The 23,357-nt window shown below is 45.1% G+C and overlaps 1 protein-coding gene and 1 long non-coding RNA gene across 6 annotated transcripts in view; one reads left to right on the top strand and one right to left on the bottom strand.

Annotated features, from left to right (window-relative positions):
- Window positions 1-17,898, bottom strand: part of LOC142000272 (uncharacterized) — a 39,367-nt gene extending 21,469 nt beyond the window's left edge. The window contains exons 1-2 of the long non-coding RNA XR_012642205.1: window positions 17,754-17,898; window positions 12,703-12,850 (exon numbers count right to left, since the gene is read on the bottom strand). This is a non-coding gene — a long non-coding RNA (uncharacterized LOC142000272). The remainder of the gene's footprint in view (window positions 1-12,702; window positions 12,851-17,753) is intronic.
- The window catches only part of PITPNA (phosphatidylinositol transfer protein alpha), a 45,516-nt gene continuing 39,298 nt past the window's right edge, over window positions 17,140-23,357 (top strand). The window contains exons 1-3 of one of the 5 annotated variants that reach the window (XM_074974424.1): window positions 17,140-17,278; window positions 20,990-21,031; window positions 22,922-22,952. In XM_074974424.1, the coding sequence (XP_074830525.1) occupies window positions 17,151-17,278; window positions 20,990-21,031; window positions 22,922-22,952 (201 nt within the window). In that variant the 5' untranslated portion in view covers window positions 17,140-17,150. Of the gene's footprint in view, window positions 17,296-20,989; window positions 21,032-22,921; window positions 22,953-23,357 lie in introns of all 5 variants that reach the window. The other 4 variants (XM_074974427.1, XM_074974425.1, XM_074974426.1 and 1 more) reach the window with 4 other exon arrangements.

Below are 23,357 nucleotides of genomic sequence, written 5' to 3'. Positions count from 1 at the left end.
AACATGAGGAACGTAAGTCTATATCGCTACTTTGGAGGGCTCACGCGGTCAGGTAAGTGAGTGTAAGCTGCGTGTGGTTCTCGTAGCCTTTATAGGACATATAAAGTTTGAGCGCACAGAAGGCTGGTTTTATGCAAGTTTCTTCTAGATAACTTCCAGCTAAGACTATGGTAGGTAATAGATTTCCCCACCAGTCTGAAATAAGATGACCCTATTGTAGCTGCAGGGAGAGGAAAGCATGATCTGTTTTGGAAGAAAGGTGTGGCTTGTTACCATACTCTTCCCCCCCCCCCCCCTTTCAAACCAGACTTTAGGTATTTACCAGTTCATTTTAACGTGGTGACTGTGTGAAAGGAATGCCATGATCCTCCATGTAGTATTTGAAGTTTGCTTCACAGTTTGAAGGTGTCATTGCTGTTGCAGGCCCTTTGAAAGGTGCATGAAGTGTAGTACTTTTGTGCTGTCTGTAGAGACTTAGATGAGAACAATATACCAAACTGATTAAAGGTCCAATTTGCTAACCTTAAAACAACACCCCTGCCTATAAGACTCTAACATGGGGTTTTTGCTTCACTGTAGCCCAGATGTCTGAAGTAATAAGTACTTCTGCTATACCCCAACTTCCGTACAAGGTTAGCCCCTGCAAGAGGGCTTTGATGCCTCAACAATGATCCCTCTGGCCACTTGAGGAATGATAAGGGCTAGGACTCCCTTTTTAAGGCCAAACTTCTTCACCCTGAAAGACTGTGGTTCTAATCATAGAACTGGAAGGGACCTTGAGAGGTCATCTAGTCCAGTCCCCTGCACTCAAGCAGGATTAAGTATTATCTAGACCATCCCTGACAGGTGTTTGTCCAACCTGCTCTTAAAAATCCCTAATTTTTCCACAACCTAGGAGATTCCACAACCTCCCTAGGCAATTTATTCCAGTGCTAACCACTCTGACAGGAAGGTTTTCCTAATGTCCAACCTAAACCTCACTTGCTGCAATTTAAGCCCGTTGTTTCTTGTCCTATCCTCGGAGGTTAAGAACAATAATTTTTCTCCCCCCTCCTTGTAACAACCTTTTTATGTACTTGAAAACTTATGTCTCCTCTCAGTCTTCTCTTCTCCAGACTAAACAAACCCAATTTTTTTTCAATCTTCCCTCATAAGTCATGTTTTTCTAGACCTTTAATCATTTTGTTGCTCTGTACTTTCTCCAATTTGTCCACATCTTTCCTGAAATGTGGCACCCAGAACAATACTCCAGTTGAGGCCTAATCAGCACAGAGTAGAGTGGAAGAATTACTTCTTGTCTTGCTTAGAATCATAGAATATCAGGGTTGGAAGGGACCTCAGGAAGTCATCTAGTCCAACCCCCTGCTCAAAGCAGGACCAATTCCCAACTAAATCATCCCAGCCAGGGCTTTGTCAAGCCTGACCTTAAAAATGTCTAAGGAAGGAGATTCCACCACCTCCCTAGGTAATGCTTTCCAGTGTTTCACCACCCTCCTAGTGAAATAGTGTTTCCTAACATCCAACCTAAACCTCCCCCACTGCAACTTGAGACCATTACTCCTTGTTCTGTCATCAGCTACCACTGAGAACAGTCTAGAGCCATCCTCTTTGGAACCCCCTTTCAGGTAGTTGAAAGCAGCTATCAAATCCCCCTCATTCTTCTCTTCCGCAGACTAAACAATCCCAGTTCCCTCAGCCTCTCCTCCTAAGTCATGTGTTCCAGTCCCCTAATCATTTTTGTTGCTCTCCGCTGGACTCTTTCCAATTTTTCCACATCCTTCTTGTAGTGTGGGGCCCAAAACTGGACACAGTGCTCCAGATGAGGCCTCACTAATGTCAAATAGAGGGGAACGATCACGTCCCTCGATCTGCTGACAATGCCCCTACATATACATCCCAAAATGCCATTGGCCTTCTTGGCAACAAGGGCACACTGTTGACTCATATCCAGCTTCTCGTCCACTGTAACCCCTAGGTTACAATACTCCTGCTAATACATTCCAGAATTATGTTTGCTTTTTTTCCCAACGGTGTTATACTGTTGACTCACATTTAGCTTGTGATCCAAGATGACTCCCAGATCCCTTTCTGCAGTACTCCTTGCTAGGCAGTCATTTCCCATTTTGTATGGGTGCAACTGATTGATCCTTCCTAAGTGGAGTACTTTGCATTTGTCCTTATTGAATTTCATCCTATTTACTTCAGACCATTTCTCCAGTTTGTCCAGATCATTTTGAATTTTAATCCTATCTTCGAAAGCACTTGCAACCCCTCCCAGCTTGGTATCATCCGCAAACTTTGTAAGTGTACTCTCTATGCCATTATCTAAATCTTTTGATGAAGATATTGAACAGAACCGGACCCAGAACCGATCCCTGCGGGACCCCACTCATTATGCCCTTCCAGCATGACTGTGAACCACTGAAAACTACTCTCTGGGAACAACTTTCCAACCAGTTATGCACCCACCTTATAGTAGCTCCATCTAGGTTGTATTTCCCTAGTTGATTTAGAAGGTCATGTGAGACCGTATCAAAAGCCTTACTAAAGTCAAGATATACCACGTCTACTGCTTCCCCCCTATCCACAAGGCTTGTTACCCTGTCAAAGAAAGCTATCAGGTTGGTTTGACACGATTTGTTCTTGACAAATCCATGCTGACTGTTACTTATTCACCTCATTATCTTCTAGGTGTTTGCAAATTGATTTCTTATTTGCTCCATTATCTTTCTGGGTACAGAAGTTAAGCTGACAAGTCTGTAATTCCCAGGGTTGTCTTTATTTCCCTTTTTATAGATGGACACTATATTTGCCCTTTTCCGGTCTTCTGGAATGTCTCCCATCTTCCATGACTCTTCAAAGATAATTGCTAATGGCTCAGATATCTCCTCAGTCGGCTCCTTGAGTATTCTAGGATGCATTTCATCAGGCCCTGGTGATCTGAAGACCTCAACTTGTCTAATTTTTGACTTGTTCTTTCCTTAGTTTAGACTCTGATCCTACCTCATTTTCACTGGCATTCACTATGTTAGACTTCCAATCACCACCAACCTTCTTGGTGAAAACTGAAACAAAAGTAATTAAGCACCTCTGCCATTTCCACATTTTCTGTTATTGTCTTTCCCCTCCTCATTGAGTAATGGGCCTACTCTGTCCTTGATCTTCCTCTTGGTTCTAATGTATTTGTAGAATGTTTTCTTGTTACCCTTTATGTCCCCAGCTAGTTTGATCTCATTTTGTGCTTGGCCTTTCTAATTTTGTCCCTACATACTTGTGTTATTTGTTTATATTCAGCCTTCGTAATTTGACAGAGTTTCCACTTTTTGTAGGACTCCTGAGTTTTAGATCATTGAAGATATCCTGGTTAAGCCAAGGTGGTCTCTTGCCATACTTCCTATCTTTCCTACACAGTGAAATAGTTTGCTCTTGTGCCCTTAATAATGTCTCTTTGAAAAACTGCCAACTGTCTTCAATTGTTTTTCCCCTTAGACTTGCTTCCCATGGGATTTTACCTACCAACTCCGAGTTTGCTAAAGTCTTGAAATCCATTGTCTTTATTGTGCTGTTCTCCCTCCTACCATTCCTTAAAATCATGAACTCTACCATTTCATGATCACTTTTAGCCCAGTTGCCTTCCACTTTCAAATTCTCAACCAGTTCCTCCCTATTTGTCAAAATCAAATCTAGAACAGCCTCCCCACAGTAGCTTTCTCTACCTTCTGAAATAAAAAATTGTCTCCAATACGTTCCAAGAATTTGTTGGGAAAAATAACACATCAGGACACAGATTATCCAACAGATGTCTGGGTAGTTGAAGTCCCACATCACCACCAAGTCCTGTGCTTTGGATAATACTGGGTGACTATAAAAAGCAGGGGAAATGGGAAGGCTTTCCAGGCTCAGACTGCAAACACACATGCCTTCTTAATACTTTTGTCTCCCCTACCGTCAATCCTACCCCCCAGGGTTGGCTTCCTTCTTTTGTTTTTGCATGTCCCCTTTCAGAGGTACTGTGAGATATCAGTGCATGAGTGGTAGCCCTGTGCCTCAAGGCATCAGATGGTGCCGCTGAAGTAACTGTTCTTGCAGCAGGCATATCCAAGCAGAGCGTCTTCCTTGGACCTTGAGTGATTGGAACTGGACCTTCATCGATGAGAGGTCTCTTGAGATTAGGATTTATGCGGTGATCAATGCTCTTCTTCAATTCCTTGATGGGAGACGTGTTTACTCTTTTTTGAAGTCTTGTTATCCAGGGTTGCACATGAAGCAGCAAAAGCGACTGAGGATGTCTGTAACATAGAGGCTGATGTATAGGGTGGTGGGGAGAGCAAATCCCTTGTGAGCTAGGATATGCTCCATTACTATCATCTTAAATCTAGCCTTCCTGTCCTTCTTGGATCTGGCCTGAAAATCCCGACAGACCTTGCATTTGGCAGGGTTGTGGGAGTGCCTCAAATCCCGCAGGCAGCTGGAGTGCCCATCGCTGTGGGGAAAGGATGTGTGGCAAGTCTCACAGCCTTAAACCCTGTGTCTTGGTCATAATTATACTCCTAACACACAAAATCGGGGAAGAGGAAGGAACCCTGCTTCTTCCTAACCCCAACTAACACAAACTGAAACAAAGGTAAAATATAAATAAAGTAACTACTCACACACACACAATTTACACGTGAAGACAGGGAGCTGAATACAGCACGCAGCAGAACTCTCCATGAACGGCAGGTGCTTGAGAGGGAACTGATTGGTGGTGGGCTCATATGTTTCCTTGTTCACAGCATGATGCACTGTTCCGTGCAGCCATTAGCCTGAAAACGCTACTTTGCAGTCACTGGTTGATAATGCACACGTGTATGCAGAGCTGTCCCTAGCCTATGCAGCTGCCCTTGGGGGGGGCTGTGTGGGGCCCCAGGCCTCTATGGGGGGGCAGGAGCAGGCTTGGGGGGCCAGGGGAAACCCACCCCCCAGCACAAGCCAGCGGAGCGGGTTGGAGCTAGGTCACTCCACTTCCTGCCGCCTGGTGACTGCAGGGTGGGCCTGACCCCTGCTGCAGTCCTCAGGGGAAGGGCTGGAGTGGGGGTGGGAAGGGGCGGCGCAGGGTCTGGAACAGCACACAGCTGTGTAGGGCACCAGGAAATTTATGCAGCTATGTACTTTGTGTACGGATAGGGACGGCCCTGGGTGTATGCATCCTACGGTAGAACACTCACAGGGACACTATACTCAGAAGAAGCACATTCCAATAACTACACCAGTGTGGGGAAAACTTGCTCAGTGACTCCCTTTCTTCCAGGTTAACGGCATGACCATTCTAGTCATTACACCCAAGTAACTGCACAACCAGACCCCAGTACTGACAACGCTTCTCAGTGCCTGCACACCAAAGTACCCACTAACCCTATTACAGAACAGAAACTCATGGACAGGCTCAGGGACAGTTCTCCTAAGGAATAACATTACAGATTGATGAGAAACATTTTATTTCCCAGAGTCAGTTTACACTAAATAACCAAGGTCAAGCTCTTGTTTCAAAAAGGGTTTTAATGAGTCAAACATAACTATTATTGATAATGATAGCTGCGTCATTGCAGAAACAGCCTCTAACCTAACATTTTTTATGAGATTAAAATGATTCTCTGTGCTAGTGGTCAGGTTCTGACTACCCTGATCATGTCAGGGAACTGGCCAATGGGAGTGCGGAGTTGGTGCTTGGGGCCGGGGCCCCGCTGCCTAGAAGCCAGACCCGCTGCTGGCTGCTTCCGGGGTGCAGCACAATGTGGAAAAAGGTAGGCACTAGCCTGCCTTAGCTGGACAGCACCGCCGACAGGACTTTTTAACATCCTGATCGGCAGTGCTGACCAGAGTGACCCAATGCCTTACTTTGAAAAACACTGCACTGGGCTACTGGGTATAAAGGGAGCACTACCACCACTTCCTCTGTGTTTGTGCAAGTTAGCCACGCTCTGACATCACATACCAGATTGGACCCTAGGCACTGAGGGGACTTTACTGGTGAAAACGCAGGCACCTGGGGTATTCAGGCACCTATAGGGTTGGGCAAGATGAGTGGATGGTTCGGAGGTGCAAACTTTTGGCCTCAGGTGCCTAAAGTGGCAGTTAGGCACCTAACCCCCTTTGTGGATCGGGCAGTTGGTATGTGGTTGCTTAACATGGGGTTTTCACAGTGATTCTTAGAGTGTTGACAACTCTTAGGATATTTGCTCTTTTTCTTAATACACCAGCTATTGGGAATGTGAGAATCTCAGCATTCATTTAAATAAAAAAAGTTTCTAGCCCTCTTGGTTGTGAAGAAATGCTGGAAAAACATGACCCCAATTGTAACCTAAAAGCTCAAAACCCAGCAGGCAAATAATACTCAGAGTTTGGCTTAAATGCCCCCACAAAGTGTGAAGATTTCTGGGGCCTTTTTTTGGTTGAGTGCTCAGGGTTACTGATACTGCAGCTAACATGATGCTAAAAGATTAACTACAGAAGCAAGTTACTCTTTCCAAAGTTATCCTAATTGCTATTTTTACAATACTTAATGACCAGGCAGCCAGGAACCAGCCTGTGCGCCAGCTGAGTTGGGAGGGGGAGGCAGGAGAGGGAAGGGCCATACTTGTGGAAGTAAAAAAGGGATAAAGGGGATTTGGACACAGATATCTTAGTTTTCTTAGGAATAGAGCAAGAGTCAGGCTAACTCTAATAACACAAGACTTTAAGGCAGGGCCTGGGCGAGTGGGATGAGAGTGGGAAAACTGTAAGAGATGCTGTTAGATAAGAATGGAACACAGACTGTAGCAGGAACTGCTGAGAAAAAGTAAGATATCAGGAAGGAATATGTATAAACAAGACGCAGCAGTTGATCGTTACTGTATGTAACAAAAGGTATAAATGCTTGCCCTAATTGTTTATCAGGCGGAGACCTGCCTAGGAAGGGGGAATCCCTGGCCACGTGCACTCTCCCCCTTGCAATTGCTTGAGAATAAATTGTCTCTGACTTGTTGCAAACAACCTAAGAGTGAAGACTGCATTTTTCTTCCACAATTTGGTGCCGTGACTTGGATGGCAGTGCCTGGTTGAGACAGTGGTAGCTACTGCAGACCGTTCCCCTTCGAACCCCATGGCATCACAACAGAGGTAAGAGACCCTTTGAAATCTCTATTGGGGCATTGGAGGAGGACTGCCTGTGGGACCGTCTGTCCCTTTGGAGCTTACGCCATGCAAACTTATTGATTAAGCAACAAGATCAGATGCAAAGCGGTACTGAGGAACTGTTGCCGCCCTTAATAAGGTTAGTTTGAAGTGGTACTGAGGATTTAGTCTTGCCACCCTCAATAAGGTTAATGTATCGGTGCTGAGGGGTTTTTGCCACCTCAGATAAGGGAAAGGTTGTATTAAGTCCGGACATAAAGAATTAAGGTTATTGTTAAATGAGATGCATCAGGGTATGGGGAATGAATGTGTGTGTATGAATGAATGAAGGGGGGTATGAACCACTAACCAGGTCCAGGACTTAAGCGGACTCCAGCTGCCCCAGGGTTACCCCATGTAGCACTATAAGGTGGGTAGAAAGCTGGCTAGATTGTCGGGCTCAACGGGTAGTGATAAATGGCTCCATGTCTAGTTGGCAGCCGGTGTCAAGTGGAGTGCCCCAGGGGTCGGTCCTGGGGCCGGTTTTGTTCAATATCTTCATAAATGATCTGGAGGATGGTGTGGATTGCACTCTCAGCAAATTTGCGGATGATACTAAACTGGGAGGAGTGGTAGATACGCTGGAGGGGAGGGATAGGATACAGAAGGACCTAGACAAATTGGAGGATTGGGCCAAAAGAAATCTGATGAGGTTCAATAAGGATAAGTGCAGGGTCCTGCACTTAGGATGGAAGAATCCAATGCACCGCTACAGACTAGGGACCGAATGGCTAGGCAGCAGTTCTGCGGAAAAGGACCTAGGGGTGACAGTGGACAAGAAGCTGGATATGAGTCAACAGTGTGCCCTTGTTGCCAAGAAGGCCAATGGCATTTTGGGATGTATAAGTAGGGGCATAGCGAGCAGATCGAGGGACGTGATCGTTCCCCTCTATTCGACACTGGTGAGGCCTCATCTGGAGTACTGTGTCCAGTTTTGGGCCCCACACTACAAGAAGGATGTGGATAAATTGGAGAGAGTCCAGCGAAGGGCAACAAAAATGATTAGGGGTCTAGAGCACATGACTTATGAGGAGAGGCTGAGGGAGCTGGGATTGTTTAGTCTGCAGAAGAGAAGAATGAGGGGGGATTTGATAGCTGCTTTCAACTACCTGAAAGGGGGTTCCAAAGAGGATGGCTCTAGACTGTTCTCAATGGTAGCAGATGACAGAACGAGGAGTAATGGTCTCAAGTTGCAATGGGGGAGGTTTGGATTGGATATTAGGAAAAACTTTTTCACTAAGAGGGTGGTGAAACACTGGAATGCGTTACCTAGGGAGGTGGTAGAATCTCCTTCCTTAGAGGTTTTTAAGGTCAGGCTTGACAAAGCCCTGGCTGGGATGATTTAACTGGGAATTGGTCCTGCTTCGAGCAGGGGGTTGGACTAGATGACCTTCTGGGGTCCCTTCCAACCCTGATATTCTATGATTCTATGATTCTATGTGGGAGTTCTGAAAGCAAGGGGGGTCAGCCAAACCTTGTGACCCAGCGGAGAATTTTCCTTACTTATGAGCCACTGGCCAGGTCCAGACTTAAGCCGCTAGTCGGTGGAAACTGTGACCCAGTGGACCCTTTCCTGGGGTGTGAGTGAAAATCTTCCCTAATTTATGAGCTGCCAAATGGACAGAGGTCCCCTATGAGCCATTGAGCGGACAGGATACTCCCCTGTGTGACTGCAAAATGCATTGGGGACAGTAAGAATTCTCCTACACCACCGAAGGGCGCCCCTGCGTACTATATGCATGTGCATTATGGTCCTAGGACCTGCAGGTATTTAGAAAACTGGAATTTTTCCACGCATGATAATCCATCTAAACAATTCTCACTAGAAGGTACCTTCGATCTAGATAAAATCATATACCTCAGAGGAACCCTTACATCACCAAAAGCCTCTGACATACAGTGGGAGAAATTTGTTTATTGGTGGGAGGAAGCCACAAAGAGACTCATGAGTCTCGTGTGCGGAGTCTGAAGGACTCCCAGGAAAAATTTAAAAACAAGTACAGGATTTGAAAACTAAATGCAAAGCATCCGGATGCCTCCCTACCCCAGCAACTCCCTCTGCTCCTTTATATCCCCAATTAGTTAAGGCTGAAAGCGAGGAGGGAAAGGAATGGGTTAATTTGAAAAGTCAGCTTGGCCTAGAGATAAAGAGAAAGCTGCTCTGCGTTCAAGGTCAAAAATCGACACAGACCATGCCAAGCGCACGCACACACACGCCTTTCAACCCCAGCTGGATGTGAAAAATATAGACAGAGGCAAAACAAGTTCCAGGACTGAGATTAAATTTGCAAAGGTTGGCTGCCCAGTGAGACCCAACAGTCTGCCTTTGCAACCTTGGAGCCGGTGTGGTTTGCGGACACTGAAGAAGCCACTGGCAGCCAGCCTGGACTGGAATACCGAGTAAAGGTCTCTGAAAGGGAAGACCCAAGAGGCGTAAAAAACAAACAAACAAACCAACCCTCCCAAGAGTGGAAGCAAGTTGGAGATTTTTGCATCGTATCTCTGGACAACCTGTGCACAGGATAACCTCCTGTCCACCCCTCTCTCTCTCTCTGTCTCTCCTACCCCCGGGCCTGGCCAGCCTGGGCAGCATGTTTATGAGTATGAAAGTGGGTCAGGGTTTGAGCACTAACGTTTCTTCCTTCCTTTGAGTGACGTGAAAGCAGTTCCCGCACTCATCACTGTTTATTATTTTATTAATGAAGCTTTAAAATTTAGTCACATGGTGTGTTCTCTTCATCTCCACCCCTACGATCCTGCAGTCTTAGCCTGATCAACTGAGGCACAGGTAGATTGGTAACAGAAATCTGGCACAGTTTTGGTGAAGAACTGTGGAGGGGGGAGCTCTGCAGAGTGCACATCATCTCTCTGTTTTGCCCTTGACACTTCACGTTGGTTTGCCTAGCACTGGTGGTATTTTACGTTGAGGACTGCATAATTAAAGGTGAGCCCCACTCTCAGTCACAATATGCCTGAGAACCAGAGAGAGGTTTAGCATTCCTCCTCTCCCCCCCCCCCCCCGGGTCTACGGGGAAAGGGTGCAGGTGAGTCTACCCCCGGTCATAGCAGGACTGGGCAATAAGAAGAGTTGGGGAAAAGGGAAGAGATGTGTACCTGGCAGCTAGAGAAAATTGAACAGTTAAAACGCCAATTGTCTGTGTGTTCTGTCCAGGTGGCCCTTGTGAATGAGAATGTTTAAGGAAAGAGACCAGTAGGGGTGGGGGCTGGTTGAGGAGCCCACCCACCTTGCTAAGTTGGTAGTGAAACAAAGCCTGTGCCCAGGGAAAGGGACAGTGCAGCAAGGAAAAAAGGATCGGACCCAGGCAGGCAGAGAAAAAAAAATGGAAAACCCGGTTGGAAGCCCTGAGGTGCATGGTGGCAGGACTAAGGGAAAGCAATAAGTATAGGCATGGGGAATTTAACCCCCTGGAACAATCATTTGAATGGTAAAAATCTGAGTTGACTGGGGTGTCGTTTTGGGAGAATAAGCAAGTGATTTAAGGAAAGAGAGTGAAAGGTTAACTCTGTAGTTGTTGGAGGGAATTATCAATTGGATTTTGTAAAAACGCTAAAAAGAAAAAATTCTTGGTTTCTTTGCAGCCATTCTGAAGGAAAAATGGGCCCTTTTCCAAAGAAATGTCTGTAAATAAATCCAGGCAAAGAGACTATTTGATTGAAATCATTTGTCTATGAATATTTTAGTCAGATTAGCTAAAAGAACATAAGGGGTGTCTATTGGAATTTAACCGCCCAAAATGTATAAAGGGGATGTTAAGGAAAAGAACACGTGCAGTGTATATTGTAGAAGGGGTGAAAGGAATGTAAGTACACAATGCTACTTAATTAAAAGCCTATTAGGCTCCAAGGGGCTGCAATAGGAGGTGTTTTCCTTTTTACATCGCTGTGTGTTTTGAAAGCAGGAGTTACAAGTAAAAGGCAATCAGAACTCCTGGTAAAAGTTACTTGTGTCCCTTTAAGTAAAAATTTTAAATCTGTGAATGGCTCTGGATCCAAAAGCAAGCCAGAAAACATCTGAGTTAATGCAAAGTACCCAACTGATAAAGGTAAAAGTCACTGAAAGCTGGCCTGCCTATGAAACAAACACCAGAAAAATATGGGGGTAATTCCTCTGTTTGCCTGCAAGCTGCAAGGGTATTTGTATAAGAAAGTAATATTTTAAGCAATGACTGATCGCCCCAGAAGGGGTAGAAATATTTTCTTTTGTCTTTCAGAAAAACAGAGAAAGCTGATGCCAGCTAAAGAGCAATCCAACATACCAAGCATATACCGGCACAATAGAAATTGTGTTTTGTGTTCTATGTCCTTGTGGTGTTTTGTCTTGTGGCTTTGTTTTTTGTCTTGTGGTGTTTAATTTTTCTACAGGACAGCCTAGTTCAAAACCAAATGGAAAGGTTAAACCAAACTGCAGATACTTGTTTTAACTTGGAATACAATGTATTTTAGATACTGTCAGGGAATACTAAGGTTTTAATTACGTGAGAGAAGCTGCGCCAAAAGCTGAGAAACATTCTTGGAGTATTGCTGGGTGCATTTTACATCCTGATTGCCTTTCCGCTTCCCAGACGGCTGCCTGGCTGTGCCCAGGGTGCTCTTACCCTATTTTGCTCACGTGCACCACGGAGTGCATGTGAGCAAAGGGGGGATGATTGCTGTAGTTAAATGAGACTGGTTTGCACCGGATTTTTCCTCTGTGGCCCAGCACTGTTGCCAACAATGTACAATCTGCCAGCAGCACAATGTTGGTAAAGCTGTTAAAGTTAGGCAGGCAGCGCATCCCCCTCCCTGGGAACCTTTTGTAAATATTCAGATTGATTTTATTCAAATGTCTAAATGTTGTAATTATGAGTATGTGTTAGTTTTAGTTGATGTATTTTCAAACTGGGTTGAGGCCTTCTCTTGCAGAAGGGCAGATGCCAAGACTGTTGTGAAAATTTTGCTTAAGGATTTTATACCAAGGTTTGACATACCTGTTGGTATCAGCAGTGATCGGGGTACTCATTTTACTGGACATATAAAAGAATTATGTGCAGCCTTGCAGATCCAACACTATCCCATTGTCCCCACCACCTGCAATCTGCTGGGACAGTGGAACGTCAGAATGGGATCCTGAAAAATAAACTGGCTAAGATCTGTGCGGAGACAAACTTAAATTGTCCAGATGCCCTTCCATTAGCATTGATGAGCATGAGGGCCACTCCCAATCGAAAGACTGGACTCAGCCCTCATGAGATCCTGACAGGGCACCCGATGCGACTTCCGGCAGTGCCTCCACTGACCCTTGGCCAGATGGACACTCATTTAATGGATGACACAATGCTTAATTATTGTCAGGCACTAATGAAATGTGTTAGGTCTCTTTATACACAGGTGAAAGACGCACTACCCAAGGATCCTGAGCACCCCTGCCACTCGCTGGAACCAGGAGACTGGGTCTACATACAGGTCCATCAGCGAAAGACGGCCCTGACCCCACGCTGGAAAGGCCCTTACCAAATCCTGTTAACTACCAACACCGCTGTGAAGTGCCAAGGACTGACTGCCTGGACCCATGCTTCTCACTGCAAAAAGGCCCCTCCATCTCGAGATGACTCTCCGACTGATGATCGGCCTCTCTCTCCTTCTGGTGCTGCTGTTCCTTCTGGATTGCAAGAGAAAAGGACAAGGTGAAGTGCTAGTAACCTCTCCCTTGTCACTGACAGAACTACCATGCATTTGGATTTCGCTACAAGAACCAAATCATTACAGAGTGATGTGCTAGTAACCTCTCCCCTGTAAAATACTAAACCACGACTGTTCCAAGAGAGAAGGAACACTCACTCTGCTTAAATCACCGAGGTCCATGAATTCCTGACGACAAAGGACATTAAAAATTGGCCCAGGTGGAGGAAACTGAGTATTGTATATTGGCAGGGAGGGAACTGCAGGGACCGTTCTTGGGAATGTGGAGTGGAGTGGTGGTTTGGATTTCTTCCAGGATCTGGGCTTTGTGCTTACAGACAAGTACCATCAGAATGTACTGCACTCCCTAACTGGCTTCCTGATGACGAATACCAAAGACACCTTGCTGCCACGAACATTACCCCCACCATCCACTGCACCTTTGCCACCACCCCTGTAATTTACCCAAATACAGACAATACTGTATATTCTAATGAAACTCAATGGCCAAGGCCTTCGCAGCTTAGTGATTTACTGAAATTTTGTTCAGAAAAGTTATTTTTTAAGGTTCAGAATAGTTCATATGAGCGAACAATTGAGTGGAAAACAAACGGGTCGGTGGAAATAGAAATATGTGATATCACTACATATGAGCACAAAGAATTGAAAATTGAGATTAATGGGTTCTATAGCAAGGTAGATATGATGGCCGTTCCTAGAGTCTGCAGTATGTTAGATGAAAGAGGCCCTTATTGTTAGTTGGTCACCCAATTAGTGAATAATCAAACGTATACCCAAAGAGTCTGTTCTGCCACCGGAAATTTTATCTGTACTGAAATAATCCCAGTAACTAATAATTTAACCTGCACCATATTACAGTATACCCCTTCCTATGCTATTAATGCTAATTCCTCTTGGAAGTACATGAAAGTGTTTAGCCAACAGATGTGGTATGGTACTTCACCAAAGAGAGATGTGTTAAGATATCGATGGACTGTGATTAATACTACACTCGGGACTATAAAATTCACGCTGCCCTTATCCAGTTTTCAGGTCACCTCTACATATCCTAATTGCTCAAAAGGGGCTGCCATTAGGTTAGCACAGCAAAGGGCCTGGGTTTCCTTTAGAAAGAAGAGGGACTTGGCTGGACACCTATGGGATGGTACCAATAGCGCAGCTGCAATTTGGAATATTTATAAAGGCCAACAACAGAAAGAAAAATTAGGACAGTTGGAAAAAGCCACAGGTCTTATTACTGGAGCACAGTTAACCCAGATACAGGCTGGAGTTGGTGAATTACGTGTTATCTCCACCCTTAGTTCAATGACCCAGAAACTTCTGACGATGATGGTGCTAAATATCACTGAGGCTGGGAAGGCACTACAGTGGGATCTGGCTTGTTCAGAAATTTAGGATTTCCTGAATGACTAGCTCATGGCCATTCAGAGTGATCTGGAGCATCAGGCTTGGCCCACTGCCCTTACAGATACTTCAGGAGTATTATCTGATCTGTGGCCATGGAGACGTACTTGGAGATTTTCTGGGAGGAAGTGCAGATGTTCTCAGTGCTCCTTCCAAGCATACGGACCGACTGGAGGGATGTGGGCCCCCACATACTGAATCCTGCCGGGTCTGTGGGGAGGATGCATGTGGGATTGGATAATTCACAGAGACATTTGGGAAATTAAACTACCTGGTATGCCTAACCGATCTATAGTCAGTGCTCCTGGAGTAACACCCAACGTTTGGATAGGGATAGGGAGTCAATGGACACTCTGGCCTTTAGAACCCCCACAGCTTCAGTGTGTATGAACACTGAAGCCAGGGGAAGTTGTCACTGTTCATGACATTTGTTGGGAAGGTATGGAACAAGGAACTACCCTGACAAGACACCTGCTCTTCCAAGCTAATGACAGTTGTGTGTATGTTAAGGCCACCACTTTGCAAGACATACATTTTAATCTCACCACTGCTGAGGGCAATTGTATTATTTATTGGCCTGCAGATAGAATCCTACAATCAGCCCTTAGATTTCAGATACCCTTTAATTGGACAGCCTTAGTACCAGACCGGTTCCAAAATTTGCTTTCATTCCTACCAGAGATCCGGGAAATCTCTGAATTACAAGGTCAAATTCATATGCTTCAATATATAAATCAAATTGAAAAATATGCCTTTCATACAGCCTATAGAGTGTCTACATTATGTACTAATTATGATGCATTGTGCTATGTAACTAAGGCTATAAAACAACCCCCTCATATTACACTAGGAATGTTAATGCTTTTATTGTTGTTCAGTTTAGGATTATGTTGTTGTTATTATTACATCCTTTACTACTACACCACCACCTTCCTTGTTCATACTAACCGCGCATTGTCATTGCATCCAACCAAAGCCCATGAGGCTGAACCATTTGATCTAGAATCAGAAATACAAGGTGTCAAGGTTCCTTCCCCACTCTGAACTCTAGGGTACAGATGTGGGGACCTGCATGAAAACCTCCTAAGCTTACTTTTACCAGCTTAGGTTAAAACTTCCCCAAGGTACAAACTATTTTACCTTTTGCCCTTGGACTTTCGCTGCCACCACCCAACGTCTAACCGGGTTTATTTTATTAGGAAAGAGCCTGTTTGGAAACGTCTTTCCCCCCAAAATCCTCCCAACCCTTGTACCCCACTTCCTGGGGAAGGCTTGACAAAAATCCTCACCAATTTGTATAGGTGACAACAGACCCAAACCCTTGGATCTTAAGAACAAGGAAAAAGCAATCAGTTTCTTAAAAGAAGAATTTTAATAGAAGTAAAAAGAATCACCTCTGTAAAATCAGGATGGTAAATACCTTACAGGGTAATTAGATTCAAAACATAGAAAAATCACTCTAGGCAAAACCTTAAGTTACAAAAAGATACAAAGACAGGAATATCCATTCTATTCAGCACAGCTTATTTCCTCAGCCATTTAAAGAAATCATAATCTAACGCATATCTAGCTAGATTACTTACTAAGTTCTAAGACTCCATTCCTGTTCTGTCCCCGGCAAAAGCCTCACCAGACAGACCCAGACCCTTTGTTTCTCTCACCCTCCAGCTTTGAAAGTATCTTGTCTCCTCATTGGTCATTTTGGTCAGGTGCCAGTGAGGTTATCTTAGCTTCTTAACCCTTTACAGGTGAAAGAGTTCTTCCTCTGGCCAGGAGGGATTTTAAAGGTGTTTACCCTTCCCTTTATATTTATGACACAAGGGTTGATGAAAATGGAGGTTTAAGACTGACAGTTGTGCTAGAAGCACAAAAGGGGGGAGTGGGGAAGCGAAAAAGGGATAAAGGGGATTTGGACGCAGATTTCTTATAGAGCAAGAATCAGGCTAACTCTAATAACGCAAGACTAAGGCAGGGCCTGGGCAAGTGGGAAAACTGTAAGAGATGCTGTTTGAGCTTGTGTTAGGGAAGAACGGAACGCAGACTGTAGCATGAACTGCTGAGAAAAAGTAAGATATCAGGAAGGAATATGTATAAACAAGACGCAGCAGTTGATCATTATTGTATGTAACAAAAGGTATAAATGCTGACCCTAACTGTTTATCAGGCGGAGACCTGCCTAGGAAGGGGGAATCCCTGTCCATGCGCCCTCCCCCGCTTGCAATTGCTTGAGAATAAATGGTCTCCAACTTGTTGCAAACAACCTAAGAGTGCAGACTGCGTTTTTCTTCTACATTGTCAACAGGGCTGCCCCTGGGAGCAGCAGAAAACGGGATTACCCAGCCTCCGAGGGAGCATCCTGGCACACCTCCCAGCAGAGCCGCCTCGCCCCAGGGAGCTTGGGCGGGGCCAGCCCTGGCCCTGAGGGGAACAGCCTGTCCATGGTTTACCTAGAGGCGACCCTGACCTAGGACTCCGGCTTCCTGTGCTATGCGTGCCTCCCGCCCCCATCTCTGTCGGTAGCTTCTGGGCTGAGCGGCGCGGCTGCGAGGGGCGAGGCCGGCTCTCCTCAGGCCCGGCCCGGCCAAGCCCTGTGGCAGGCCACGGGCCTATCAGGGCAAGGTGACGCCCCGGGGTGCTGCTAGCGCTCGAGCTTCGACTCCCGCGGCCAGAACGCAGGAGCTCGGCAGCCCTCGACCGTGAGCCTTCCTTCCCGCCTAGCCAGGCGCCGCCCGCGCACATGCGCCTTGGACACCACCCACCCCCGCCGGTCCCCTTAAGGTTGGCTGTGAGTGGGCGGGGCACTGCGGAGGATCGCGCCTCCACGCGATGATGAGGGCGGTACGTTTGCGTGACGCATGGTTGCCGCAGAAACGCTCCGCTCCCCCTGCGCGGTGCGGTTCGCAGTGGAGCGGCCGGGAGGCGCCTGTCACCTTCAGCGCGAGCCGGAGCGGGCGGGAGAGGCTGCGGCGGCGGGGCCGCCATGGTGCTAATCAAGGAGTAGTGAGTGCGGCCGCGGAGCCGGCGGGCGCCGCGCTGGACAGGCGTCCCTCGCGCGGGCTGTCGGGAGGCCGGGAGGAAGGGGAGCTTTCTGCCCGCCGAGCCGGGCCCCCCTGCCCGGTGAAGCCTGGTGCCTGCGGGCCGTGGCCGGGGGCTAGGTGCCGGTTAGCGGCGAGGCCGGGGCAGGGGTCGGCCAGCGCGGCTAGCTTGGGGCAGGCTGCGGGGCGCTGTGTCCCTCCTGGCTGGCCCGGCGGCGCAGCGCGTCGGGGTCCCTGCCGCGGGCAGTGCCCGGCCTCTCTGCCGGCGCTGGGGGATCGCTCCGGCAACCCGGGGAGGCTCCGTTTCTTCCCCCCGCCTGGGCCCTTTCTCGCGCGCTGGGGGGCGGTGGCGCCCGGGGCGAAGGGGGACTCGGAGGAGCAGGGCCCTGTGGGCGGAGGCGACAGGGGCTGAGGGGGACTTGCCTGTGGACCCCGCTCAGCGCTTTGCTGCGCTCATGACACTGGCAGGACGTTGCAGGGAGCCCCCGTGATGTAACAGTGACACTGACCCCTCAGACGTATCCGCGCGCGCGCCTGAGTGTGAGTGAAGCTGGGGACAGTTCACTGCAACTGCGTGAGTGCTGCAGCTCTTTGGGGGCGGAGTAAGGTGAAGGTCACTAAATTAGTGCAGATTTTGTTTTCTGGCTGTGTGGATATTTGAGTCTATAACACTATAGGTCCTTTGAGAGAGATGCCGTAGAGCTGAGGGTAGCTTAAATTCATGAGTCTGTTGAGGACAATAGACAGGTCCTGCAGGTGTAATATAAGCAGCAGAATGAGCGATCCAGCATTGGCCTGCTGAGAGAGCCCTTCTCCTACAGTGACTCTGATTTGACCATTTCTCTCTCATCAGGAGAGCTCCTACCTTTCCAATACTTTTAATAGTTTTTTTTCCCTCTTGGTCTTGAATATTTCAAGCTAATTGTTTCTACTGAATGCATCCGATGAAGTGAGCTGTAGCTCACGAAAGCTTATGCTCAAATAAATTTGTTAGTCTCTAAGGTGCCACAAGTCCTCTTTTTCTTTCTATTAAAACGCTATTAGTGAACTCTGTTCTGTCCAAGACACAAAGGAAGATTTACGGTCAGGCCAGTGTACTATCTTGTCCTCTGTCCCGTCTCTGACAGTGGTTGCAACTAGATTCTTCAGCGGAAGTGTAAGAAAAAGAATCCATGTACTGGACTCAAAGAATAAACTGCTTTATAGGGACAGTTTCTTTTTTACCCACTATCAAAGGTTGGTTTATACCTGAAGTATGAGGGTTTACAAGCTTTCTTTTTTTAATCTTGTAAGTGTGGATATTCTCATTAGTCCAGATCCTCAGAAGTCAATGGGAGTTTGGTACTTAAATATCTTTGAGGATCTGGGCCATTATCCATATAAATAACTAATCTGTTTTGAGTCCAGCTAAGGTCTTCGCTTCTGTCTTGTGGCAATGAATTCAGCAGACTACTTATACTTTGCTGTCTTTTTTTTAAATCCTGCCTTTCAGTTTAATTGAATGGCCCTTCTTTTCGTATCGTTAGAGAGGGGAAATGGAGCACCCAGTTTACCTTCTTCAGTCCTTTCATTGTTTTGTATACCTGTTCTTATTTGTTTGCTCTATAAACCAAACAATCAGTCTTTTCAATCTCTCATAATGTGGAACTTTCCCTGGCCCCTCTAACTTTTGTTGCCCATCGGTACAGGTGTTTTCTGTGATACCCTTTTTGAGATCGGGTGACTTGGACCAAACATAGCATTTTTCCGTCCCATTCCTTATGCATCCTAAAATTTTGAGTACTCTTTTGACTACTGCTACATGTTGAGCTGTTCACTGTAATGCTCACATCTCTTCCCTGAGTAGTTACATTACTAGCTTCTAAGTTAATTGTGACTGAATTGTTCAAATTATTCTTTTCAATATACATTACTTTGCATTTTCAACACTAAATTCAGTCTGTCACTGTACTGCCCATTCAATTATCTTTAAGTTCCTCTGATGGTCCTTGCAGTTGTTTTTAGTCTTGACTAAGCTTAATTTGTGTCACTGCAAATTTTTGCCTCCTCACCACTTTCTCCCCCCCCCCCCCCCCCCCCGTATCTGGCTAATAAATATATGTGTAACACTTGTCTTGTTATGGAACGTCGGGATACTCTGGTATCAGCTCTTTGCAATATTTAAAACTGACCACTTACTCTAATTTGTTTTTTATCACTTAGCCAGTTTCTAAGTTATCATAGTACTTTACCTCATGCGTCATACTAGTTTCCTTAATAGCTCTCATGAGGGACTTTATCAAAGATTTTTTTGGAAGGCCGGATAATCAGTTTTTCTTTAGACACTATTTTGTTGACATACTCAGAGAATTTTAGTTGGTTTGAAAGATCAGTTTTCTTCTTACAGAAGCTGCACTGGTTTATCCCTATTTATGTGCATCTGTCTATATGTTTCATAATTCTGCTTAATTATTTCAGGCAATTTACCTTGTACTGAAGTAAAGATCATCTGTTTGATCTTCCCATCATTACCCCTAGTAGGTATTTTAAAGATAAGTACAACATTGGCTACTCTCCACTCTCCATTACTCTCTGATGTAATAAGTGATTTTAAAGAGACTGCACTGCTAATAAAAATATTCAGTCATTTAATTCTTAACATTTTCCTGACCTCTTGGGCAGGTACCATCTGGGTCTGGTGCCTTGTTTAATTGGTCAGTTTGTTGCAGTAGTTTTTTTTTTTTTTTTTTGATACATCAGTGTTTGACAGCACTTCTCTATTACCTGAAAAGAGTAGGTTGGAACAGATACTCCTCACCACAAAGGATGCTGAGGAGCTAATGCCAAGAAATCACTTTACTTCTCTACAATGTCCTCTTCTCTTTAACTGTTCCCTTTTCTCCCTGATAAAGCAGTAGATCCACAGACTCTCACAAGCTTTCTGCTATAGCTATAAAATAATTTCTTGTTGGTCCTTCTTGTGTCTTTGGCTACTAGCTCTTCAAATGTTCTCTTACCACTTCAAATTTCCTCTCTTTTACCTGCCATAGTGTGTTCCTTTCTGTTGGTTTCACTCAGGTTGGATTTCTGTTTAGTAAAGAATACCCATTTGGCTTGAAAAACCTCTTGAACCTTGCTATTCAATCATGGCGGTGGGTTTCTTCCTTTCTGATTCCTTTTTTAGAGGGGGGGAATGTATGCTCTTTGACTGTTATGGTTGATCAATCTAAGGATTTTAGCTTCGTTTGTTTTGACCTTTTTGGATCTTTTTGACTAGCATCATCACTTTTTAGAAACCCTCTTTGAGTTTTGTCACTGTACTAATTTTTGGTACAATGCCTCCCCCAGCGATGTTGCACTTCATAGTGACCACAGTATAATTACTTAGTGGCTAAACTGTGGTTACAACTTTGAATCAACTCCTGCATGTGATTTAAGACTTAGTCAAGGATAGTCTGTTATGTTCCAAAAAGCAAACTTTTAAGGTAATAAGAGATTGCTTCTCTATATGGGTAGCTGGAATCATACACTATTCCTACTTTATTGGATTTAGTTGCCTCTTTGGTGTCCTTCAACATTGTGCGCTCAATATTCTTTTCCTGATCCGGAGGCTGGTGGTATTACCTTGTTAGTATATTTATGACTTTTGATTTTTATACATTACGTTTTTTACTGTACAGGTCTTCTCCACTCAGATTACTGGATTCTTTGGAATATTTTAGGTATAAAGCTATCCCTCCACCTCTGCCCTAATCTGGCTTCCTGTATAGTTTATACTCTGGTATTTGTGTCCCAGGTCATAATTAAGGGTGGTGGTGGTGGTTTTTTGTGGTCATCTCATCGTTCTTCAGTAATGCTTATTATGTCAAGCTCCTACTCCTTTACCAGGCAATTGTAGTTCATCTATCTTTGTTTTGAAGCTTCTTTCATTGCTATATAGACATCTGTAGTTTCTATTTTTGACCATATCCCTATTTGTATTTAACTCCTTCATTTGGTGCTCTATTATATTCTGGAAAATATCTCTGTGATCTTAACCTGTCCGTGCTTCAGGTCAGCTGTAATTTCTGTTTTATCCTTTACTGAATGCAGAGTTACCTTTACATTAGTCACTACCCAAAAGATCTTACAATATGAATAGAAAGACCACTCAGACTAGAGAGAGAGAGTGCATTGGGAGACCCAGAGGATGGTCTAAATTTAGAGCACAGCCCTTTTTCTTTAGTCACCTAATGCATAGGTGACTGTGCCTTTACTGAAGTGAGCTGGTATTGGTGGGCATCCTGGAAGGAGGAATTAGAATGAAGAGTGGGTGGGCAAGGGAGGGAATTCCAGGTGTAGTCAGCAGTTCTGTGGAAAATGTGAGCACAGCAGGAAACCTCAGACCCCCTTCAGATTTCCCATAATTACTGGTCTCTTCCTGCTTTTTGAAGGTTATTCTGTTCTTTGCTATAGATTCCTTAAGTGTTATTCCCACCAACCAGAACACCGTTGGGGATCTGGCAAATGTTGAGTTGAATATTTATTGGTATAGAGGGAACAGAAGAACTAATGTGAAGTCTAGTGGTTAGAGCACTGGACTGGGACTCAGAAGACCTGGGTTCTAGTCTTAATTGTGCCACTGGACTGCTGGGTGACCTTGGGCAAGTCTCTTTAAGCTCAACTTGCCTCAGTTTCCCCATCTGTAAAATGAGGATGAAGACACTGGCCTCTTTTGTAAAGCTCTTTGAGATCTACTGATGAAAAGTGTTATACAAGAGCTTATTCTGATTATTTTATTTGTTAGTTTTTATTGTGATACTTGCTCATGACCCATGAAGACAGGGACTATGGGGGAGGAATTGGGAAACTGGCCCTCTCAGTGAGCCTTGTTCACTTATTACGCTTTTATTACCAGATTTATCAGATCTTACAACCCAATTAGAGTTGAGCCTGATCAGTTTTTCCATAGGAGACCTCTAAGGAAGCCAGAGGGTACAACAGGAAGTGGTGTTTGTGATCATAATGGTCACTCTTCCTCCAGCATTGAAACAGTGCTCTAGCAGTGGCACATGGTGTGCTGTACTGGATGAGACATAAAACCGTGGTCCTTGCTGCTTTATTAGAAAGCCTGTGAAATGTCTTGCAAGGATAAGGAACTGGAATGTACTTAGATAATTATACTGTCTCTCTAAATACCTCTCCCCAATATAGTCTGCTATCTCTAGGAACTTTTTTTACTTCTTGGCAAACTACTGTCATTGTACACTGTTAAACAGCTGCTGGAATTCAGTGGTGGGTGAAGTGATTTGTGTGATTTATAAAGTACTCTGAGAAGATAGCCCTTATGTTTATACAAAGATTGCTATTAGGATATTTCACTTACGCTTATGGATTTGGTATTAAGCCATTTTGTGAGTTACCTGACCAATGGAAGGCAGCAAACACTGGGAAAGACACTGTGGTAGGTTAGAAGGAAACTGGTATATCACGGAGATAAACCCAAGCTAGCAGAGTTCGGGAGGCAGCAACACTTGTTCCTGGCTATGTCTGCAGTGTGAAACATTTGTGTGTTCTAAGTGGTGCAAGTTACAAGGGCTGTAGTTCATTTCCTGTTTTGTGTTCTCTTGCAGTCGTGTCATTCTGCCTGTGTCTGTGGAGGAGGTAAGTCCTTTTCCTGCCACTTCCTCTTCAGGACTTTTGTTTAAACAAAACAATGTTTAAGCTTATGAGTGACCAGCTGACAAAAGTGAGGAAATGCAAGAAAGAAATGCATATGAAACAGTATGATCCAATGATTAAGACCGAGGACTAGGAGTCGGGTTTGTGTACCTAGCTCTTCTGCTGACTCAGTTTGTGATTTTAGGCAAATCATTTAACTTATCTGTACCTCGGTTTTCCCATCTCTAAAATGAGGCTAATGATATTGTCCCTCCTCCTGTAAAGTGCTTTCAGATCCATGAATTACAACTCCTAGAGAAGTTAATAATAAACTTGGATTTGCCAGATTGTTCCAAAGCACAGCTTCCTTCTTTGTCTAATATAATTGTTTCTTCTTTTAAGGTGAGG

Source organism: Natator depressus, chromosome 17 (genome assembly GCF_965152275.1).
Source record: "Natator depressus isolate rNatDep1 chromosome 17, rNatDep2.hap1, whole genome shotgun sequence".
Lineage (NCBI taxonomy): Eukaryota > Metazoa > Chordata > Testudines > Cheloniidae > Natator > Natator depressus.
This window is presented reverse-complemented; position numbering and strand designations above follow the sequence as displayed.